The sequence below is a fragment of the Chionomys nivalis genome, chromosome 1, assembly GCF_950005125.1.
Source record: "Chionomys nivalis chromosome 1, mChiNiv1.1, whole genome shotgun sequence".
In the NCBI taxonomy this organism is placed as follows: Eukaryota; Metazoa; Chordata; class Mammalia; order Rodentia; family Cricetidae; genus Chionomys; species Chionomys nivalis.
In genome coordinates, this window is record NC_080086.1 from 132,200,245 (window position 1) to 132,221,055 (window position 20,811).

A 20,811-nucleotide genomic window follows, 5' to 3' on the forward strand; every position below is an offset into this window, starting at 1 on the left:
AGAGTCTTATTTGTTCCCTAGGACTTCTGGCTTCCCACCCATTCTCTATATTTACCAAATTCTTACTGGGAAACCTGGTGGGATACATTTTCCAGTTTTCTCTATGGTTGTGTGGGGCCAAAGGAACAAGGATGGGAATAATACATACCACTTCTATCCCGAAATTTGATTGTCAATAAACTCACAGAGCCTTCCACATTCTTTTGTTTTTGTTCACTTACACGCCTAGGACCACCTGGAAGAGCCTGATCCCAAATGGCTGCACACCAAAGCCTCACAGCTGTACCCCAACTGTGCTGTGGTCTGAGTAACAGGAGCTCCTAGCATCTCGCACTTCTGATACTTTGTTACTGTAGACAGCCTACTCTGACCTGTCCCTTCAGTTAGGAAGCAACGATTATTGATTCAGGAGGCCTTGAGTTGGGTTGGATACACAGTTTACTTCGAAGGTATTATGAGCTGGGTATTTGAATTCATTTGGTCTCGTTGGGGACATTGTTGATACGGACAAGACTATACTGTTAGCAGCCAAACCGTTATTTTTTGAAATGACTTTCTGTTGGCCGTCTAGACCCTTTCCACCTGAGAACTTAACCTACTTTTAATTTAATCTACCTTTAGGGCCCTGAAGCTCTCAAGAATGGGAGTCTGCGGAGAAATGAGTACTCAACACTAATCTTGTTAAATACTTTTTCTTGAATCATTGTATTTAATTTTCATGATAATCCTATAGTTATGACTCACCTCCGCTTGCAGACAAGACATTTGCCCAGGATCTGTTATGGAGAAGGCAAATACACCAAGTCAGAACATTACCTCCAAGGAGTACTTGTTTTCTCCATTTGATTTTCACTCTGCCCAGAAGGAAAGAGAGTCAAGTGGACTTGCAGAAATACTCTGGTGGCACAGCTGCAGGCTCCGCTTATTTCTTTCGCATTTTGAAGGACATGGGAGTCCGAGGTGGTGATTTTTATTTATAGAAGTGAGTGTGTTCACTGTTATGATTGAATGGAAAGAGGGTTCCTTAGCGGCCTGCATCCGAACGTGCTGTTGGGTACTAGGGCATCAGGAGGCAGCCTATAGTTTCAAGAGAGCTGATCCTAGAAACAAACCCTTCTTTCCTCTGCAGCTCTCAACACAGAATTCGAGATCTTATGACCCAGCACCTGGCTAGGGACTGGACCATGAAGTGGACAGGTTCAGAAAGGCAGAGAGAAGTTTCTGTGTCCTCCGAGGCGAGGGTTGGTGGTATTTGCCAAGAGAGCCAAGATGTAAGATTTGTGGACCCGCGAGACTACCTGGCTGTTTAATTCTATAAACTTTGACTTGGATATAAAGCAACAAGTGTGTATATCCTTTTGTCAGTCATGCCACAGTTTAAATATCTATCTACATAGATTATTTAAATGGTTTTTGTGGTGCTAGAGATAGTAATCTCTTGATCGAGACTGCTTGTACTACATGCTTAGATTACCAAGTTTGACCTCACAGCAATCTTGAGATGTGACAGGGAAAGAATAAGACTCCATTTCTAGGGAAAGCAAAACTGGTTCAAGTTTTCTGACTCCAAACCCAGTGCTTTTGTTAGGCGAGCTTCTGGGCTTTGAAGCTAGAAGTCCTATCTAAAGGGTAACTGTGATTTACGTCATAGTCTCCAGACTTTGTCTGCTCTGTATTATCTGCAGATGGTCAGATGAAAGGCATATGTGTGTGTGTGTGTGTGTGTGCATGCGCGCATGTGTGCGTGCACCCACACACATACATGTGTTCATGTGTGGTTGCATACATGCATGTGTGTGGGTGCATGGGTGCATGTGTGTGTGTGTGTGTGTGAGTGAGTGAGTATAAAAGTGAATATGAAATGTATAAAGCCAAGTAACAATTGTATTGGTTCACCTTCTGTTGCTAGAACAAAATACCTGAGATTCTGTCATGTATAAAAGATAGAAGTTTCTTAAGCTTTCAGAGCTAGGGCCTGGGAAGTTCAGGAACATGACACTGGCATCTGTGTCATGTGTTTGAAACTGCATCCCTCAGGTTCATATGTTGACGGTATTTTGGAGATGGGACCTGGTGAGAGCATCCTTTCTGCACAAAAACATGGCAGAAAGGCATCACATAGCAAGACTAGACACATGTACCACACAGCAAACTCACTCCTTCAATAGCTTATTAACCCATGAGTAGATCAATCACATTCCTTATGCTCCATCTCCCAAACACCATCAACATATGAACCAGAGGGATGCAGTTCCCAACACATGAAATTCAGCTCCAATGCCTGAGATTTTCAGACATATTTCTGGTTCTGTGATGAATGTGGCTAGGAGGTCCTTTTAAGAGAGCCACTATAAGCTTAAGCATCTGGGTGCTTGATGTGGGAAGTCCTTCTGTATATGTGTTGCTTTTATTGGTTAATGCATAAAAAAGCTGGTTGGGCCTAGGACAGGACAGAATAGAGCTAGGCAGGAAAACTAAACTGAATGCTGGGAGAAAGAATTCAGAGAGACACTATGTAGCTGCCGAAGGAGACAGATGACAGAATCTTCCTAGTAAACCATGAGCCTCGTGGCAATACATACAATAATAAAAATGAGTTAATTTCCGATATAAGAGTTAGTTAATAAGAAATCTAAGCTAATAGGCTGAGCAGTGTTGCAATTAATATAGTTTCTGTGTGCTTATTTTGGGTCTGGGCGGCTGGGGAATGAATGAATGAGCAGCCTCAGATGCTCGAAGAAGTAAACATGTAATTAGGCTTTGATTGACATAACAGATCTTGGTCTTACTTAACTACAGCGATGAACGTACCACTCATTCACATATAATAGTATGTTTTAGTGTTTGGAAATATCAAAGGAGTAATCAACAAGTTTAGTGTAGGTAATTGAACCTAGCAAAAGACCTTTATTTGTTTAATTTAATTGATCTTTTAAATGGGTATATGGTGTATGTGTGTGCCCAGGTGCATATGGGTTGCACTCTTGGAGCTGGCTCTTACGTGGGTGTCAGGGAACCAATCACAGCTTTTATGATTGTGCAGCAAGCACTGACCGACTGAACCATCTTCTCAGACCTAGAAAACCTAGGTCTTGCTGCTACTTCATCAGTTGGATCTATAATTATGGGCATGTTATTCTAACTTCCTTAGGCTCTAGCTTTCCCATGTGTAAAATAACAGGAATTTGATCTGAAGATTTTGCCTCTGAAAATCCATCATTCTATCTCCTTGGCCTTAAACTCAGGGTGCTACCCTAGACATCACGGAATGTGTGCTATGTCCCTAACTCTGTAGTCAAACCTCACCTGCACATCTCTTCAAACAAACGTGTTGAATATCGTTTTCTCTTCTGCTACATTTCTGGCACCTAAATATTTTTTCAACCAGGAAAAAAAGATTAAATGTAACTGATGGACTAGAGAGATGTGTGCGGAAGCACTAGCTATGAGACTCGGAGAACCTGAGTTGGATCTTAGACCCCAGGAAAAGGTGGAAGAAGGAAACTGACTCCCCAAGTTGTGTTCTTACCACCAGGTATGGTGCCATGCACCTGCTCCTCTCCCACATAGCACACAGAAAGAAAGACCGACAGGCGGATAGACAGGCAGGCAGTCAGACACACACAGAGACAAACAGACAGACAGACAGACACACACACGTGTAAATTAAAACAAAAACTCTAACAGATGTGGTCCATTTCCTCCCTGAATAACATCTTGAGTCTAGTCCTTCATTCCTTCTTGAACTCCCAGGTCAATGCCATCTGCTCTTTATTCTAAGAATTGCACCTAATAATTCACTAGTGTATTTTTCTTATACTGTTTTGTTATGGAGTTCCCTTTTAAGTGATATTTCCTGTCTTGAAAACATTTCTTGGAGGATACTTTGGGGCTTATTTAAAGTCATTCTGTTATGGCAATTCCACTTTACCCAGTGTATGTTGTTCAATGTTATTTACTCAAGATGTTTGCATATTTGTTGGACTTCTTGGGTGTCTAATTATCTTGGCTCAGAGTCATTTCTCCTGAGGAATGTCTTTACCATGTGAGCTAGGCCAGGGATAAAGAGCAGGTCCCAGTCAGTGTCCTCTTGTGAACTTAAGAAACAGGAGAAAAGAGACTCCAGGTGAGAACCACAAGCATCACAAAGCAGTGCCCCCAGAGCCACTGCCATCCGGGCATCAGGGAGGTTTGCAGCTCTGGGGAGGGAGTGGCTAGATTGTGACATGTTAGCTGGGAGAACGGATGTCCAAGGATGACCCGTTAGAATGCGATTATTTTTATTTACTGCCATTCTAGTGGGGTTTCAGTAGACCTTTGATGAGACAACCTAGATCCCAGGTGACTTGAGCTGTTCTCTAGACCAGAGGCTGTGGTTCTTGGGACTTCTTTTCAAACAAGAGAAGAATTAATAAAAATCTCCTTGTAAAGTCCCGTGCTATGTCACAGCACTGCTGCCTTCAGATACCGCAGTGACTCCCTCCTCGCCTACCAGCCTCCATCCCTGCAGGGGCTTCTCATGGAATTTACACATCTGCCATTTCTCCAGCAATGAACTGAAGAGCAAAGGAAGAAATAGTTTGTGCTGATTGCCTTCTTGTGTGAGGTCCCTCTGCTAAAAGGTGGCTGTGGCCTCACTCATGATCCTGTCCGAACTGATTCTCCATTCTTTTGTACATAGTAGCTCTTTTAAATCAAGTCATGGAAAGATGACAGTTTGTAGGTGATTTTAGAGTTCCTCAGATGGTAGCTTTTCTAACTGTTGTATTTACTTATTGCTGTTTTACTGAGAAGAAAAGCGTTTGCTCATCAATTGCAGGTGACAAGTGCAAGGAGGTAGGACCATAGGACGTAGGACAAGTGCTTAATTGTCCCTTTAGCTATGTTTTATCAGAGCAAGGATTTAATGTAATAGTTACCTCTAGCAGTGACAAAGTTTTTAATATTTTTAATGGACCAGTACGGACTCACAGAACTTTATTGATCCAATATTTGCAATTATCTACAACCATTATTCTTTTCCACACCCTGTTTATCGCAAGCACGGCTAGTGGAGCAGTTGGTATCAATAACGGGGGCAACCGCCTATCTCCCTACTCATTTTCTATTGTTCCTTTACTTTCCAGCTCAATAAAACATCCCTGATATACTGTCTATCCTCCCTGCCCTTGATGTTCCATTAGCTATTTCTTCATGATGCCCTAGCTCCTTTAGGGAGTGGGTTTGAAGGTTGAAGGCCTGGTTGCATGCTGCTGCTGGCAGATCTTTACTCCCAGACCTTGGAGAGGGCCATTTTTCTGAACTCCCCATTTATATTGATATTTTCAATTACAACTTTCCCATCTGAGCATTGCAATACTCCCGTGAACATCTCATTCCCTAGCTTTTTCCTTTTAAACTTTATATGGTATAGCTTTGCCCCTTAGGGTACCAAGCTACCAAAACACCAAAAGGCATAGTATCCTTTAAATCATGGCACTGGGTCAGTTGGCATAGAGACAAATTTTGGAGTTGACCTCTTTAGGAAGCCATTAGACAGGTGGAGTAAAGGCTTTTCTTTGGGAATAAGACCTGTGAAAGAGTCCCACACCTTCCTACCCTCACCAGCACTTGGAACATGGGCTCTTAGTTTTCAAGCTGCAGAGAGTGAGAATATAGTAAATGGATCTAGGGTAAGTTAATATCACAGGGTTTGTTGCCTTTGATGAAATGCAGCATTTTCTTTATCAGAGTCCTGTGGGTTGCTGCAAGTTTTTTAGTGAATATTTAAAGTTATGAAAAAGAATTGATTTTGACATTTTTTTGTGGGGTCAACTTTTACCTTGATTTTTTGTGGGGGTGATAATTCTTTGGGTCTTCCCCCTGCCACCATCAAATGCTAGATGGGGTTCATTCCTACCTTTCAAGGCTGTTGTGTAAATAAAATGAGGACCAAATGGTAGTTTCTATGCATTTTTAATGTCATAAGACAAACAAACAACTCCCCAATCCCCTCAAAACACAAACCAAAACCTAAAAACCAAAAAGACAAAAAAAAAAAAAGCCCAGTAAAAATCATTGTTCTAGAACTAGATAGTAATTGTCCTTTCAATGCATGTCTTTGTGTCCCCTGTGCTAGGTTAACAAGTACATACCGCGATATCAGGCAAAAGCAAACCAGATTGTGGGAGTAGACTCAGGCCCTCATGCTCGTAAGTCAAACACTTTACTGACTGGGCCAAATTCAAGGGAAAAGTGTTTACAGTAATGATCTTGATGTGGTTATTCACTTGGACTTGAGACAGGGTTTCTCTGTATCTTTAGCTGTCCTGGAACTCACTGTGTAGACCAGGCTGCCCTTGAACTTACAGAGATCTGCCTGCCTCTGCCCCCCAAGTGCTAGGACTAAGTGCGTGCACCACACCAAACTACTCTTTTTTTTTTTTAAAGAACTTTATCCTTTTTCTTTTCTCTCCCAAGCCTATGTATATTTTTTTAAACATACTGTAAACTATTTAGAGTTTTTTTTTCCTCTCTGAATTGGTCTTTACTGTATATCTTTCTTTTTCTGACCCTATGAGTCTTAATTTGTTAAGCAATATGGCTAGGATTAAAGCCATGGCTTTGGCTGCTAGATCTATCCCACTCCTTGGCTTCCTAAGAGTCTAGCTTCATGGTGGAGATACTGGAAAGAACCACATTTTTTTTTTACCACATCTCTGTGGAATTTCTGGGCCACGTGTTTTTTGCTATAACTCTGTGGAGTTTCTAGGTCCATGCCACCACCAAGAAGCATGCCACCTAAACACCATTTAAATGTTTGTAAATGGAAGTTTTTGTCACACCTAGTACACAGCTGTTCAGTCCCAAAGAAACACACAGAAGTCTACATTAATTATAGACTGTTGGCCTGTTAGCTCAGGCTTCTTATCAACTAACTCTTACAACTTAAATTAACCCATAATTCTTGCCTATGTTTAGCCACGTGGCTTGGTACCTTTTCAGAGTGCAGCATTTTTATCTTGCTTTCTCTGCACCTGTGTGGCAACTGCAGACCGAGCTTTTCCTCTTTCTAGACCCTAGTCTGGTCACCTCACCTATACTTCCTGCCTGGCTACTGACCAATCAGTGCTTTATTAAACCAATACAAGTGACAAATCTTCACAGGTTAAGGAGCATTATCGCACAGCACTAGTCTATAGTGGGTTGGCCACTCCCTCTCTTCCCCTCCCCTCCCCAACAATAAAGACTCTTAATCACTTTCTCCTTCCCTTCTAGGACATTTATTTATTCCTTGCTCACCAGAGGAAGACCTTACCCAGTGATTCTCTTTCTGAGAGCGATTGCCTTCTGCATAGGAAACGGATTTCTTCAAGCGCACTATCTGATTTACTGCGCAGAATACCCTGAGGAGTGGTACACAGATGTACGGTTTAGCTTGGGTAAGTGAATCCGGCTCTCCTCCCTTCCCAGCTGGACCCAGCCCCACAGTGTCAGTCACCACTGTCTCTCACCCTACAGCAACCTCCTCACCAGCTTCTTTTCCACTCAGGCTCTTCCTCTGGCCTCCTCCCGACAAGGCAGCTGGGGAGAAGATTTAAATATGTGCCATCATCTCCCATCTTAAAATGGGCTGATAGATTTCTACTGCTCTCATGATAGAAGCAGGCTTCGCTGCCTACAAAACCCAAATGTTTTGGGTCTTTCTGATTTGGAAGTTATTCCTGCACCCTGCCACCTCATTTCCCGTGCTGGGATTCAAGTAGTCAGGCCTGTTCTGTGCCAGCGCTTCTGTCCAGGACGCTCCCCGTTCCTAGATGGTTCTGCTTCGTTGAGCTTCGAGGCTTGGCTCTCTTCCTTGCTTTATTCTCTACCAGTTTTACCCTCCTTAAAGAAGCTTTCCCTGAACACCTGAAATAATGGAAGAAACTGATCTTTAAAAATTTCTCCTATTTTCTGTGGAAGAGGAGGTGGGAAGGGTGTAAAGGCCAGAAGGGATGGAAGACACCAAGAAAACAAGGCTCTCTACGTCAACCACAGCAAAGCTCATGTGATCTCACAGCGGTTGAAGCCGCATGCACAGGGCCTGCACGAATCTATCTTCGCCAGGTCTTCCGAGCTTCTATTATGACTTCCAGTTTAGTGTTTTTATGGGACTCTTAAGTGTGCAAACAACTGCGTCTCTGATTTTTGTTCTTCTCTGATTCTTGAGCCTTCTCTTGGGCTCTTTTCCTTCTGTTGCTTTGTCTTGTCCAACTTCAATATAATAGTTTTTGTTTTATTTTATTACATTTCATTTTGTTACATTTCAAAAATGAATAAATGAGTGAGTGATTGAATGAGTGAAAACCAAGATCGCTAGGGTCAAGGTTAACAACTGAGCCGTCATTTATATCTGCTGGAGAGGGAAAAATCAGTTTTCCCCAATGGTGTGACCCAGGGTATATGAACCACTCCAGGATAGCCCTCATGTTCAGGATCAATGTATAATGGACTCCACAGGATTTTTTTTTTTTGCTTGTTTTTGGTTTTTTTGTATGTATGTGTGCTTTCTTTAAATTTTTTTTTAGTTTGTTTTTGTTTTCCAAGACAGGTTTTTTTTTTTTTTGTTTGTTTGTTTTTGTTTTTGTTCAACAGCCCCTGGTTGTCCTAGAACTCACTTTGTAGACCAGGCTGGCCTTGAACTCACAGAGATTTGCCTGCCTCTGCTTCCCAAGCGCTGGGATTAAAGGTACCTGCCACCACTGACTAGTTTTTGTGTGCTTTTACTTAGTTACAGTTTAGTTTTTTTTTTTTTTTGGAGGACGAGGTGTTGTTTTCTTGATATGGTGTGGTTTGTTGTTGTGTTGAGTTTTTGTTTTTTGAGAAAGAACTTCATGTTGTATAGAATAGAGAGGAGAGGATCTTGAAGAACTTGGGGGAGGGAAAGAATATAATTAAATATATTTAAATTTAAAAATAATTTAAAGTAATAAAAATATAATAAAAATTCCCCCCCCCCTTTTTTTTTTTTTGTCTTTTCGAGACAGGGTTTCTCTGTGGTTTTGGAGCCTGTCCTGGAGCTAGCTCTTGTAGACCAGGCTGAACTCGAACTCACAGAGATCCACCTGCCTCTGCCTCCCAAGTGCTGGGATTAAAGGCGTGCGCCACCACCGCCCGGCCAAAATTTCCCCCATTGTATTTATGTATATATACATGTTTCTTTGTGTTTGTGTGCAGACGCACATGGAGGTCAAAGATCAACTTGGATGCTGTTCCTCCGGACAGCTGCTTGCATTGCTTTCTGAGACAAGGTTTCTCACCCAAGTTGGATTTGCTATAGGACTAGACTAACTGACCAGGGAGTGCCAGGGACCTTTTTGTCTCTATATCTTCTTTACTTGGTTTCTAAATGTGTGTCACCATTCTGGACTTTTAAAAACACGGACTGTAGGATTGGACTCAGATCCTCGTGATTGCAAGCCAAGCACTTTACTGACTGAGCCATCTCCCTGGCTCGCTCCCCTCACATCTGTAAGAAGAACCAAGGTCTGGGATATTTAAGTTCTTTGTATACTATGTTGGCTCATGTAAAAAAACCAATAGATCAATATAGATTATTTTTTAACATGATTTCTCTGACTGTCCTGAAACTAGCTTTGTAGACCAGGCTGGCCTTGAACTCACAGAGGTCCACCTGCCTCTGCCTCCTGAGTGCTGGAATCAAAGCTGTGTGTCACCATTACCTGACCTAGAAATCATTCTCAATCCTTATTAATATCACTTGTCACATTCTGCCTATTGACTTAACTACTTCCGCTGTCTTCAGAACCAGTTCCTGCTGGGCTCTCTTCTCCTTAGCTGCATTAGCTTTGTTCTACACCAAACCACAGGTCTGTCTATCCTGGATGTCTGCCATCAGTGACCTCCACACTGAGAAGCCTGTCTCCAGCCTGTCCTTCAGCTTCTTCTTCTTTTTCTTTTCTTTTCTTTCTTTTTTTTTTTTTTTTGATATTCGAGACAGGGTTTCTCTGTAGCTTTTTGGTTCCTGTCCTGGAACTAGCTCTTGTAGACCAGGCTGGCCTCGAACTCACAGAGATCTGCCTGCCTCTGCCTCCCGAGTGCTGGGATTAAAGGTGTGTGTCACCACCGCCCGGCTCTTCAGCTTCTTCTTATGCTGTAGTCAGAGTGAACATTCAAACATCACCAAGGAGCAGAGGCTTCACTGTGAAACATGGTTACACATGTAGGATGTTGTTTGGGTATAAAACAAGGAAGTGGAACAAAACAGCAGAGGGGGAAGACCTCTGGGTTAAAAATAATAACTCTTATTTTATTAAACCATTATCCTGAGCATAATATTTATATTTAACTACAAAGAATATGAGTCACTTTTTTATTGACAAAGTTTGTTCATTGACAATTGCACGCATGTGTATGTCAACTTCCAACCCTCACAGTGGGGCATGACAAAGGAAAGTATGGAGCTGGCTGGTGAATGAGCCAGCTGGTTGACCATTAGTGAGTCAGCCACGTGCTTGCTGTTACTTATTGATTTATTACGGTGGTTTGTTTAATACAACAATGCCTTCTGCTTGCCCACTCTTCCTCCTCTGTCCATCACACCTTACGAGAGCACTAACATTTTTACCCTAGGAACAGGAAAACCTCTCCTCCTAGAAAGCTTCAGACCATATCTGAATATCATTCTTAGATTTGGCAACTACATGTCCCTCCCTTTATTTTAAGAAAGAAAGAAAGACAAAATCTTGTGTGAAAAATATCAAAGCAGAGTGTATCTTTTGATCTGTTTCCTCTCTTCTTTGCCAAGGTGTCTTCCTATTTGTTTTGGGAATGGGGATCAACATCCACAGTGACTACCTGCTGCGCCAGCTTAGGAAGCCTGGAGAAATCATCTATAAGATTCCACAAGGTAACGCCTCTCCAACTCCCGGTTTCTCAGTCTTCACTGGAGCCTGCCCCAGGGGTTGACAAATGGGGAGGGTTCGTGACAGCAAAGCTATGCAATACATACACTGTGGCTTGCTTCTGTCCTCCCCTGCGTACTCTGTCCCTTCTGCAGAATCTAAGGAAGCTCCAAGACAGCTAGGGCTCTAACTGAGTTGGTGGAGTGACTGCCTAGCATGCATGAAGCCCTGGGTTCCATCCCCAGCAACACTTAACTCAGGCATGGCGGTACATATATATAATGCCAGCACTTAAGAAGGGGAGGCAGGAAGATGTGGAGTCAGGAGTTCAAGGTCATTCTTTAGTACGTAGTGAGTTCAAGGTTGGCCTTGTTACAGGTACTCCCCCCACCACCCCCACCACAGAGCGAATCAGAGAGAGACACAGAGAGAGAGAGAGAGATGGAGAGTGAGAGAGAGAGACAGAGAGATAAAAGACCCCTTGCCCACCCTAGGTGGGAAGATCATAGTACCCTTAAGGTGACAGAGGGCACCAAGCTTGGATGTAAGAGGTGGAGATAGTTTACAGCCTAGTATATAAGCCTGTCATCTACACAGAGTGTGAGCCTTGGCTGTGCTAACAACGAAGGGAAGGATTTCATTGTCAGGTGAAAATCATTGTGTGCTAACAAGAACCTGGGTGGGGCGGCCTACTGCACACCTAGGTTACAGAGTATGGGCTATTTTGAAGTTTTGAATTTTTAAAAACCTTTTTGCTAAAGAGGCAAACACATCTTAGCCTAGGCCTACACATGATCACAAGCATCAGTATCGTGTATTTTGCCTTTGTACCCACTGGAAAGTCTTTAGGGAGCAGCATGCACGTAGAGATGGCTCCCCCACTCCCAGATAAAATGTGGGATTGTTTTATGGGTCACATTTTTCTAAGTTGAAGAATTATGTTCTAACAATGAGTAGCTTAGAAAGCATATAAACCAGAACATAGACACTTAATATGATTATCAAAGATTAAATCCTGTCTATAATTATATGCTTGTACTTTCTTCCTAAAAATTTATTTTTTTAATTAAAACAATTTAGTCTGGTATGTGCATGTGTGTGTGGGTTCTTGTGCATGTGTGTTTGTATCCATGAGAAGGCAAGAGTTTGAACTCAAGTGTCTCCTTCAATTGCACATTCACCTGATTGTGTTGATTCAGTCTCTCACTGAACCTGGCGCTCATCGATGCAGCTAGACTGGCCCTGGAGTTCCAGGATCCTCCTGTCTCTACCTTCTCAGCCTTGGGATCACAGGCATGTGCCGCTGTGCCTGGCTTTTATGTGGGGACCAGGGATTGAACTCAGGTCCTCAAGTTTGGTGATGACGGGGCCTGAGCTTTCAAATGATGGACAGTATACTGTACTTACACTGCAATGGCTGTGATGTCACTAAATGGTGACTACTTGAAGTCTGTTAGAGTCTATGTGGCTCAGCGTCATGTCTGCAGTCTGCTGTTGACTTGTGACGTGCCACAGGACAGCATGTGACTGCTGCATCCGAGATCAAGATACAGAGAACTTACCAGTGTAACTGGTCCCAAGAAACTAGGTATGAGAGTCTGACGAATAAGCATTCGGCAATGAATCAGTCAAGGTGATCATCACAGGCAAGTGGACAGTGGTTCCCGCCCTTTCGGATGTAAACAGAACCCACGTTTGCAATAAAAATGTCCTGGATTATGATATGATGGTGTAGACTGGCAACCACTAGTTAACAATGGCAAAGCTATTGTGGTTAGTAATACATTTAAATGGTAAGTATTATTAATTCCTTGGTATCCGAGGAACAAAGCTAGACCATTCACGATGTTCATGAGTAACTGGACCCTCACAAAGTCAAGGGTGTCATGGGCAGGAAGACAACGACACAGTGTCATCCTTCGGAGAAACAATAGTCAAGGAACTTGCTCCTTGTGTCAGCCATGTCTCTCACAGCTGGGGCAGAACACTGGGCAGAAGCACCGTCAGTTATCTCAGCGTCCAGGTAGAGAAGGTGAGGACACCTGGTGTGCTAGGAGGGCTCTTATCATTGGTGGCAGGAACGTGGGGTTACTTGCTTTCGTCTATCTCTGTAGCCAGCCAGAAAGTAGAGAGCTTGGGCAGGAACCAGGGCAGCTATCCCCCTCGGGCCTACACCCAATAGCTTTCCACCTGCCAACAAGGACCCATGGCCGGAAGGTTCCACAGCCTTCTGAACCAGTACCACAAGCTGGGGACAAAGTGTTCCCGCAGGATTCCGTGGGCAGCGCTCACATTCCAACACTAAGTGCACTCAACACTTGTGAACTCCGGTTTAATAACTAAGTAAAGATGAGCTGGGACAGTTCTTAGAAACCAGATTGCCAAGGTCAGTTTCCAACGGAGTTCTAAGAGCGAGAGAGAAGGACTTAAAAGCACGTTTTAACGTAATTACAGGAGGAGAAAAGTCGTTTTGGTCACAACTTTTCTAGTTTAAGACCGCTCATAAAGCTTGAGTGTGGGTATATTTAACGTCGTCAGAAATGCCTTGATTTCTAGATAGTTCTGAGACGGGAGCTCTCTGGTGTGTAGAAGAGAAATGCTTCAATAGCAATAGAGCTTTTTAGCCCCAGCAGGGAGAATATCCTCTGATCTCAGCACGAACAGTGTTGAGGGTAGGGAACCAGGTACTGGAGGACCAAAGGATCCAAACGAATCAAATCATTTCTCACACCTATTAAGATTTCATTTCAATGTAGCGTGTTGTTTTACTTCGTGTGACTGGGGTCTTGCCAGGGAAGGCCTGGGAAGGTAAGGAGTGGCCTGAAAATGTCCTTTAGAATGGAACGAGATGAGAAGCAGCCCACTACACCTCTTGCTCATCTCGTCTCAAAGCTGGTGGCCTAACAGTTGTAAAGAAATCCCGACAATGCCCATCAGTAGATGGGGCCACTCCAGGATTCCAGAACCTTCGGCAGGCAAAGGGCTGCGGTTGCTTTTTTCCCCCTTATTTCTAAGAGGCTTCCTCTAAACTCTGGCTATAGAAGGGGCCTCCCATCTTACATTTGTTTACCTGTCTGTGTGTGTTCTGGAACAACAGCAAGGGATGCAGTATCACAGAACTGAGGTTCTGAGCACTGTTTTTCTGATTCTCTACACACAGGTGGCTTGTTTACGTATGTTTCGGGAGCCAATTTCCTGGGTGAGATCATTGAATGGATGGGCTATGCCTTGGCCACGTGGTCCATTCCAGCCCTTGCATTTGCATTTTTCTCACTTTGTTTCCTTGGGATGCAAGCTTTTTACCACCACAGGTAAGCTTTCAACAGAGGCGTCTCAGTGTTGTTTCCCGTCGCCATGATTAAAACGCCCTGACGAAAGCAACTTAAGGGAGAAAGGGTTGATATGGCTCACTTCTGGCTTATAGGGCGGGGTCATTGTAAAGATGTCAAGGGGACGGGAACTCGAAGCAGTTTGCATTGCATTCATTCACAGTCAAACGCAGAAAGCAGATGAATGAATGCATGTGTGCTATGCTCTGCTTGCCCTCTCCTTTTATACCAATGGTTCTCTGCCTTCCCACGCTTCCTCACGCTGTGCTGACCCCCAACCCTAACATTATTTAATTGCCACTTCACAACTGTAAATCCATTACTGTTTTGAATCATAATGTAAACATCTTCTCTCCAGGATGTCTGATATGTGTCCCCAAAAGGGTTGTGACCCACAGGTTGAGAACCTCTGTATAAATTTTATACAGTCCAGAGTCCCTCATCAGGGAATGGTCTTACCATGATAAAGATGGGTCTTCCTGTAGCAATGAACTTCGTCAGGACAGCCCCTCCCAGGTGTTTTCTGAGGCCATCCCTTCTTATAAACAGTCCCTCACAGCTGTTACCAGGGGCTTGCCTTCGAGAAGTCAAGGTGACAGCTAACAGTGTCCCAAGGTTGTAGCATCACAGAGCATTCTTCTCCAGTGAGACTGCAGCACATGGAATCAGATTTACAAACACATGATAATGGAAATGTGATAAATTATCAAATTGTGTGATTAAATCCTCACTTCAAGCTTTTACTGAAGCTGGAATTGAGTTGGATAATGGTAGCAGTAAATAAATAGATAAAAAAGACTGTATAAATCGATATTATTGTGCACTAGAGAACGGACCACAAGATATACAATGAAACCCACTTTAATAGTTTTATTAATAAAGAATGGGGGAAGGGGAGGAGGGAGTACACAGGCCTGTCTGGAAGAAATGTGGCGGGGGGGGGGGGGAGGGATGGACGTGTCCACTTTTAAAGGTAGTTAATTGCATGAAAAAGTGTGTGGGGAGTGTAGAACAGGAGTTCAATCTGTAACTGTGAACAATCAATTAGGATAACTCACTACCTTTGGACCAGCCCAGGTAATATGTATGCTATTAAGATTATGTCCAAGGATGAGCCACTATCTCTACTGGACAGACCTCATACCTAGGAATCCTCAATGAGAGCAGAACAATGGACAGGAGATCCAGACATTACAAAAGGCAGTGGTAAACAGATTTGAAAAGATTGAGGAAATTATCAAATTTGATGACCAGGAACAAAAGGTAAAAAGGCAAAATTTAACCTCATCGGTATGTAAAAATCTCCGGGATAGTTTCCCACACTATGCTTGTGTATAGATTACATGGCCATGCTGACATAGATTACATAGGGTGTAAGGCCCTAAGGTTACTAAGCAATTTTCCTGAATGCTGATGGCACATGAGCAGCCACGGGACCCTGGAAATCCTAGCACCTGGGGTGACTAAGCATTTTGCCTGAATGCTGACAGCCAGGGAGCCCAGACATATGGAAATGATAACTTAGACAGAGGCACCAGAGGTGATGGCTGGGCAGCCATTATGCCCACCTTGTTGAGGAGGGTCTCCCACTCTCCTTCCTTGTGGATTTAGTTAATGATTGATGGGAGAAAGAGAGACTTTTTTTTTCCAGTGGTGTAGCCAATGGTAAGGTGCCCATGTTCCTATGAGCAACCCTAATGAAACTTGATGAATCATAAACAAACCATAAAAATAGAAGGGAAATAGTTGGGAAGAGAAAGGGGATTAGTGGGGTGGGAAAGGACAAGAGAGGGTCACAGAAATGACCATAGTGCATTTACAAGTGTATGAAAATGTCACAATGAAGCCTACTACTATGCATAATTAACATATGAGAATAAAAGATAGCTTCCCACAGTGAGTTGGTTGGTCCAGGTTCTATGCCTGGTGATGGTAACCACTTGACTGGAAAGTTCAGATAATGGGCTAAGAGGTGAAACAAATGTCCATGCTTCAATTCAGTTCTCTTCCGTCCCATTTCTTGACGTGTGTTCCATGGATGAGACCATTGCCAGCACGTCCAGGCTTCTTGGAAAGGTAAGGTAAGCAGGTGAGCCCTGAGTGCTCCATCTGCTGGTATATGTTGGAACTGCAGGCATTTAAGGCGTTCCTTGGAAGATTGGTCTTTAGCTTTAACCCATCAGGCAAGGGTTGAGTAGGCTAACAGAGATAACCAAGAGTGATGCTGGGGAGGAAAGGGTAATGAATTGCTTACTTCACCTGCTTACCTTAAAGGGACTTTTGTAGCGAGAAAGCTGAGAGACCAGGGAGAAACACATGGTGTACAGAACGAGGCTGAGTGCTCCTTAAATTCTTGCCTCAGCATCTCTCCTTGTTGATGAATTCTCTTATGGTCTTCAGGATTAGATGAGGTGCAGTCTCCTTTCTTCTGAGTGGGAACTGAGACCAGTTCGGGAACAGTCAAAGTGGAAGTTTCTCCATGATCTATTTCTATCACCTCCTGGATTGAAAGGTACAGGGTAATCCCAGCACTGGGGAGGCAGAAGCATGTGGAGCTCTGTGAGTTCGAGGCCAGCCTGGTCTACAGAGCTAGTTCCAGGACAGCCAACGCGGTAACACAGAGAAACCCTATCTCGGAAAAAGAAAGAAAGAAAGAAAGAAAGAGAGAGAGAGAGAGAGAGAGAGAGAGCGAGAGAGAGAGAGAAAGAAAGAGACACGGAGAGAGAGGGCGGAGTTTCAAAGGTTCATGGCCTTTGAGAGACAAAACAGCCCTCCCACTTCAGGAGAGTCTGCTGCCCATCAGAGGCAGTGAGAGAATGGCAGAGGTCAGGACATTGTCGGGTGCGTAAGGGGGTCTTTGAGAAACCTAGCCTGCGAAATACTTGGTCAGGAATTCCACCGCAAGTTTCCAGCTGGTGCAACATCAGAATCAAATTGAGGCCATCTGGTTATGGTCCTCTTGGAGGGAGAGCCAGGGGTGGCTCTTTTAATAGGACCAAGAGGGCTTTGTGAAGGTGCTCATGGAGCAAGGACAGGCATTGGCAGGGCAGGCCGAGCACTTGGGATCTTTTCAAATCAAAGCAGCCCAGGCCAGGCTCTTCTGGCACATTCTATTTATTTATTTATTTATTTATTTATTTATTTATTTATTTATTTATTTATTTATTTTCTGGTTTTCCAGTCTAAACCCAAAGCACTTTAGCTGAGTGTATTTGGTCTTTATTATGCCTCAAGGGCCATTAGCTTCAGCTAGCAAAGAGGACAATTTAGTCCCACAAGGTAGAGGCTTTTTGTAAGATGCATTAATCTCATTAGGCTGTCGAAGGAAATGACCCTCAACTGCATGGGCTAAGGACAAGGGAAATCTCTCTCTTCAGAGCTCTGGAGACCAGAGGACTGGTCTTAAGGTACAGGTAGGGCCGTGCTCTCTGGAACGGTTTGAGGAAGAACCCTTTCTTGCCTTTATTCAGTTCTGGTGGAGACTATTATTCTTGGTTTTCCATGACTGGAGCAGATCTCTAACCTCTGCCGGTCTGCTTGTGACCTTCCCATCCCATACACCTTCCTGCCTCTTTTCAGGTCTGTGGGATTAAGGGTCCACCCTGCACCGTTTTGAGCTATTTTAATTAATTACATCTGCAGTGACCATAGTTCCAAAATAAGATTGCATCTTCAGGTGTTGGGAGGTAGGACTTCACCCTACCTTTTAGGGGGCAAAATTCATAATGATAGTGGTATAGCAATCCATAGTAATAGTGGCATTCCCAAGTTTCAGGAAGGGATCTTTTCCAAAAAGTGCTATCAATTCTCTGAGGTTAACTTTTCCCATAACTTTTTGTAATTTTTTTAAATTAGCATGTGTTAGTTAGACACAATAATGAGCCTCGAGGCATTTTCTTACATATATGATGTATTTTATCATGTTCACCATTACTCTTTATTGTTTCCCCTGCTCTTAAACGGTTTTATCTTATTTTTAAAGGCTTATTTTTATTTTATTTACATGTATTGTGTGTGTCTGTGTGTTCATATGCATTCATGTGTGTGTGTGTGTGTGTATTGTGTGTGTATTGTGTGTGTATGCACACCCAGAAGAGGGCCTCAGTTCCAGGAGCTGAGTTACAGGCATGGAGTTGTGAGCCACTGCACATGGTGCTAGAAACCAAACTCGGGTTCTTTAGAAGACCAACAAGGGCTCTTCACTGCTGGGCTATTTCTCTAGTCCTGTTTATTTACTTTTCATGACCGAGTGAGTCTCGTAGAATTGCTTACAGGATCCTGGGTAAGGGGTTGTTTACAAGAGCTTAGGATCCTTGTAGGTGGCCACACCACCAAAGCAAACGTCTCTCCCTCACCCTAGCAACTAGTAACTGCCTGTAGACCCTCAGAGGGAGGCCAGCCCTGTGAACACCTTCCTACTAGCTATGATTCTCTTCCTGGAGGTTCTGGGGAGGGGACCATGACAGGCTATTGACAAGTCAATTTTGTGCAGGTCTAAGGCAGGCCTCAACTGCTGTAGGATCAGGAGTGCAATGGTGACGCCGTGTTATAAAGACAGTATTCTGCTTTATTTCACGCCTTCTCCTGACCCACAATTTTTCCTCTCCCATCTTCTGTGATACTCCTTAAGCCTTGGCGTGATCCAGAAGCTCCTTTCATGGCTGAGCACTTAGCATTTCCTTGTTCTTAACACTTTGACTCATTATGAGTCTTTGCAGTTACTGCTGCCTCCTGCCAAAAGAAGCCGCTCTGAGCAAAGCAGGCTGCAGCACCCATCTATGGGTATAAATGTAGCTATTTAGACAGCACTTCGATGGGCACGTCTTTTCCGTTAGCAGAACAGTTGCAGTAGGGGCCTAGGACCTCCCCAGCCATGGACTCTTGTTCAGGTTTTTCGTCCCAGCTGTGGGTTTCCTCCTGTGGAGCAGGCCCCTGGTCCAATCAGAGAGCAGTTGGTTACCCCCATTACTAATTTGCCACAGTTCACCAGTTGTCCAGAGTTTTGGGAGGCTCTAGCTTCCTGCAGTTTTCAGCAGAGTGAGCCCAAATGAGTACTTCCTTTGTCTATTAAAAAAATTGGTGACATGTGCACAGCATAAAACTTACCACTTTAACAATTTCCAGTGTAAAGTTGAGTGTCAAGTGCATCTGTAACATTGTAAAATCATCGCCACTACCCTCTGATGGTCCTCTGTACTTATCTGCACACAGGTGGCCAACATTTACAAGAGACAGACTGTAGGAAAGGGGCTGATGATGAGCACATGGGCCCCAGGAAGGGTCAGGTGCTGAATAACCGGGTTGACGTGCGCAAGCTCAGTTGTTCACAACTGCTCTGTAATCATTCCTTCCTTTCTTGTCTTCTTAGGTTCTACCTCAAGACGTTTGAGGATTACCCCAAATCTAGGAAAGCCCTCATTCCATTCATCTTTTAAAGAACCCCAATTTTAAGGAGCAAAGCTTCTACAAGAACTATAAGCTGTAAACGAAACTGGCCTGTGTCTTGCGCATATGTATATGTATGATGATGTATGTGATCATAGGTCTTTTGTTATTCCAGTTGCCTGAGGCATGCCCAATCACGCCTGCTTAACCTTTATTCCTGTCTGCCAGGGAGCTTTAGCCTAATTTCCTGTTGGAGCTTCACAGAGGACCTTCCTTGGAGACATTTTCTCCTCAGCTATTCCTTCTAGAAGCTTCCCCTTTCTCCATGCTCCCCCCTCATTGTATGATCTGAAGATGTGTGACTTTTTTTTTTTTTTTTTTTACTCTGTATCAATTTTGGAAGTTCTGCAGTCAAAACCCTTTGGACTGTCATCATGGAAAATGAAGTCATAACATTTGCAGGAAAGTGGGTGGAACTGGAAATTATTTTATTAAGCAACATAACCTGACTCAGAAAGATAAATACTGCTTGTTTTTGTCATATGCAGATCCTAGATTTTAATTTATATGTATATATGTGTCTGTTTATATGTGGTATTGGGGGACATATAGTTCATCAAATTAGGAAGGAGATCATGAGAAAGTAAGAAGAGGTCTTTGGAGGAGCAGGAAGAGGATGGAATAGGTGTGGGGCGAAAGCAGAGAGAGGCTGCTGCTGGGGAAGGGAAGGGGCCAGCAGGAGAAATGCAAGAGGACAGGGAAGAAGAGGAGGGGAGGGGGGATTGGCAAAAATAAAGTATGTATGGCCACAATGAAACCCATTACTTTGTGTGCTGGTTTTGAAAAATGCAACCAATCAACCAGCTAACCAACTGGAAAAGAATGTGTGGGCTGAGGGCAAGGCTTAAAGAGGAATTAAAAGCACACGTGTTGTATGCCCAGAAAGTGGCAGAGATTTACATTTTCAAGTGTCGTAGGTTCAGAGCATGCCTAAATTACTTTATACTTATCTGCACATAAATTACCAACATGTACAACAGACGGACTGTGGGAAAGGGGTTAATGATGGGCTCATGGTCCCCAGGAATGGTCAGGTGCTAATCTTCCCCTTCAGTAGTTAATTAGGAAGAGATGAGAAAGGAGAACCTTAATGATGGAATTCCCTTCTCAGACCCAAGTCCAAATGTCCACAAGTGTCTTAGTCAGTGAAT

At 43.5% G+C, this 20,811-nt stretch overlaps 1 protein-coding gene across 1 annotated transcript in view; it reads left to right on the forward strand.

Annotated features, from left to right (window-relative positions):
* Srd5a2 (steroid 5 alpha-reductase 2) overlaps positions 1 to 19,650 on the forward strand; it is a 37,918-nt gene extending 18,268 nt beyond the window's left edge. Inside the window, exons 2-5 of the mRNA XM_057790590.1 lie at positions 7,258 to 7,421; positions 10,790 to 10,891; positions 14,047 to 14,197; positions 19,584 to 19,650. Coding sequence (XP_057646573.1) covers positions 7,258 to 7,421; positions 10,790 to 10,891; positions 14,047 to 14,197; positions 19,584 to 19,650 — 484 coding nt within the window. The remainder of the gene's footprint in view (positions 1 to 7,257; positions 7,422 to 10,789; positions 10,892 to 14,046; positions 14,198 to 19,583) is intronic.
* The last annotated feature ends 1,161 nt before the right edge of the window (positions 19,651 to 20,811 follow it).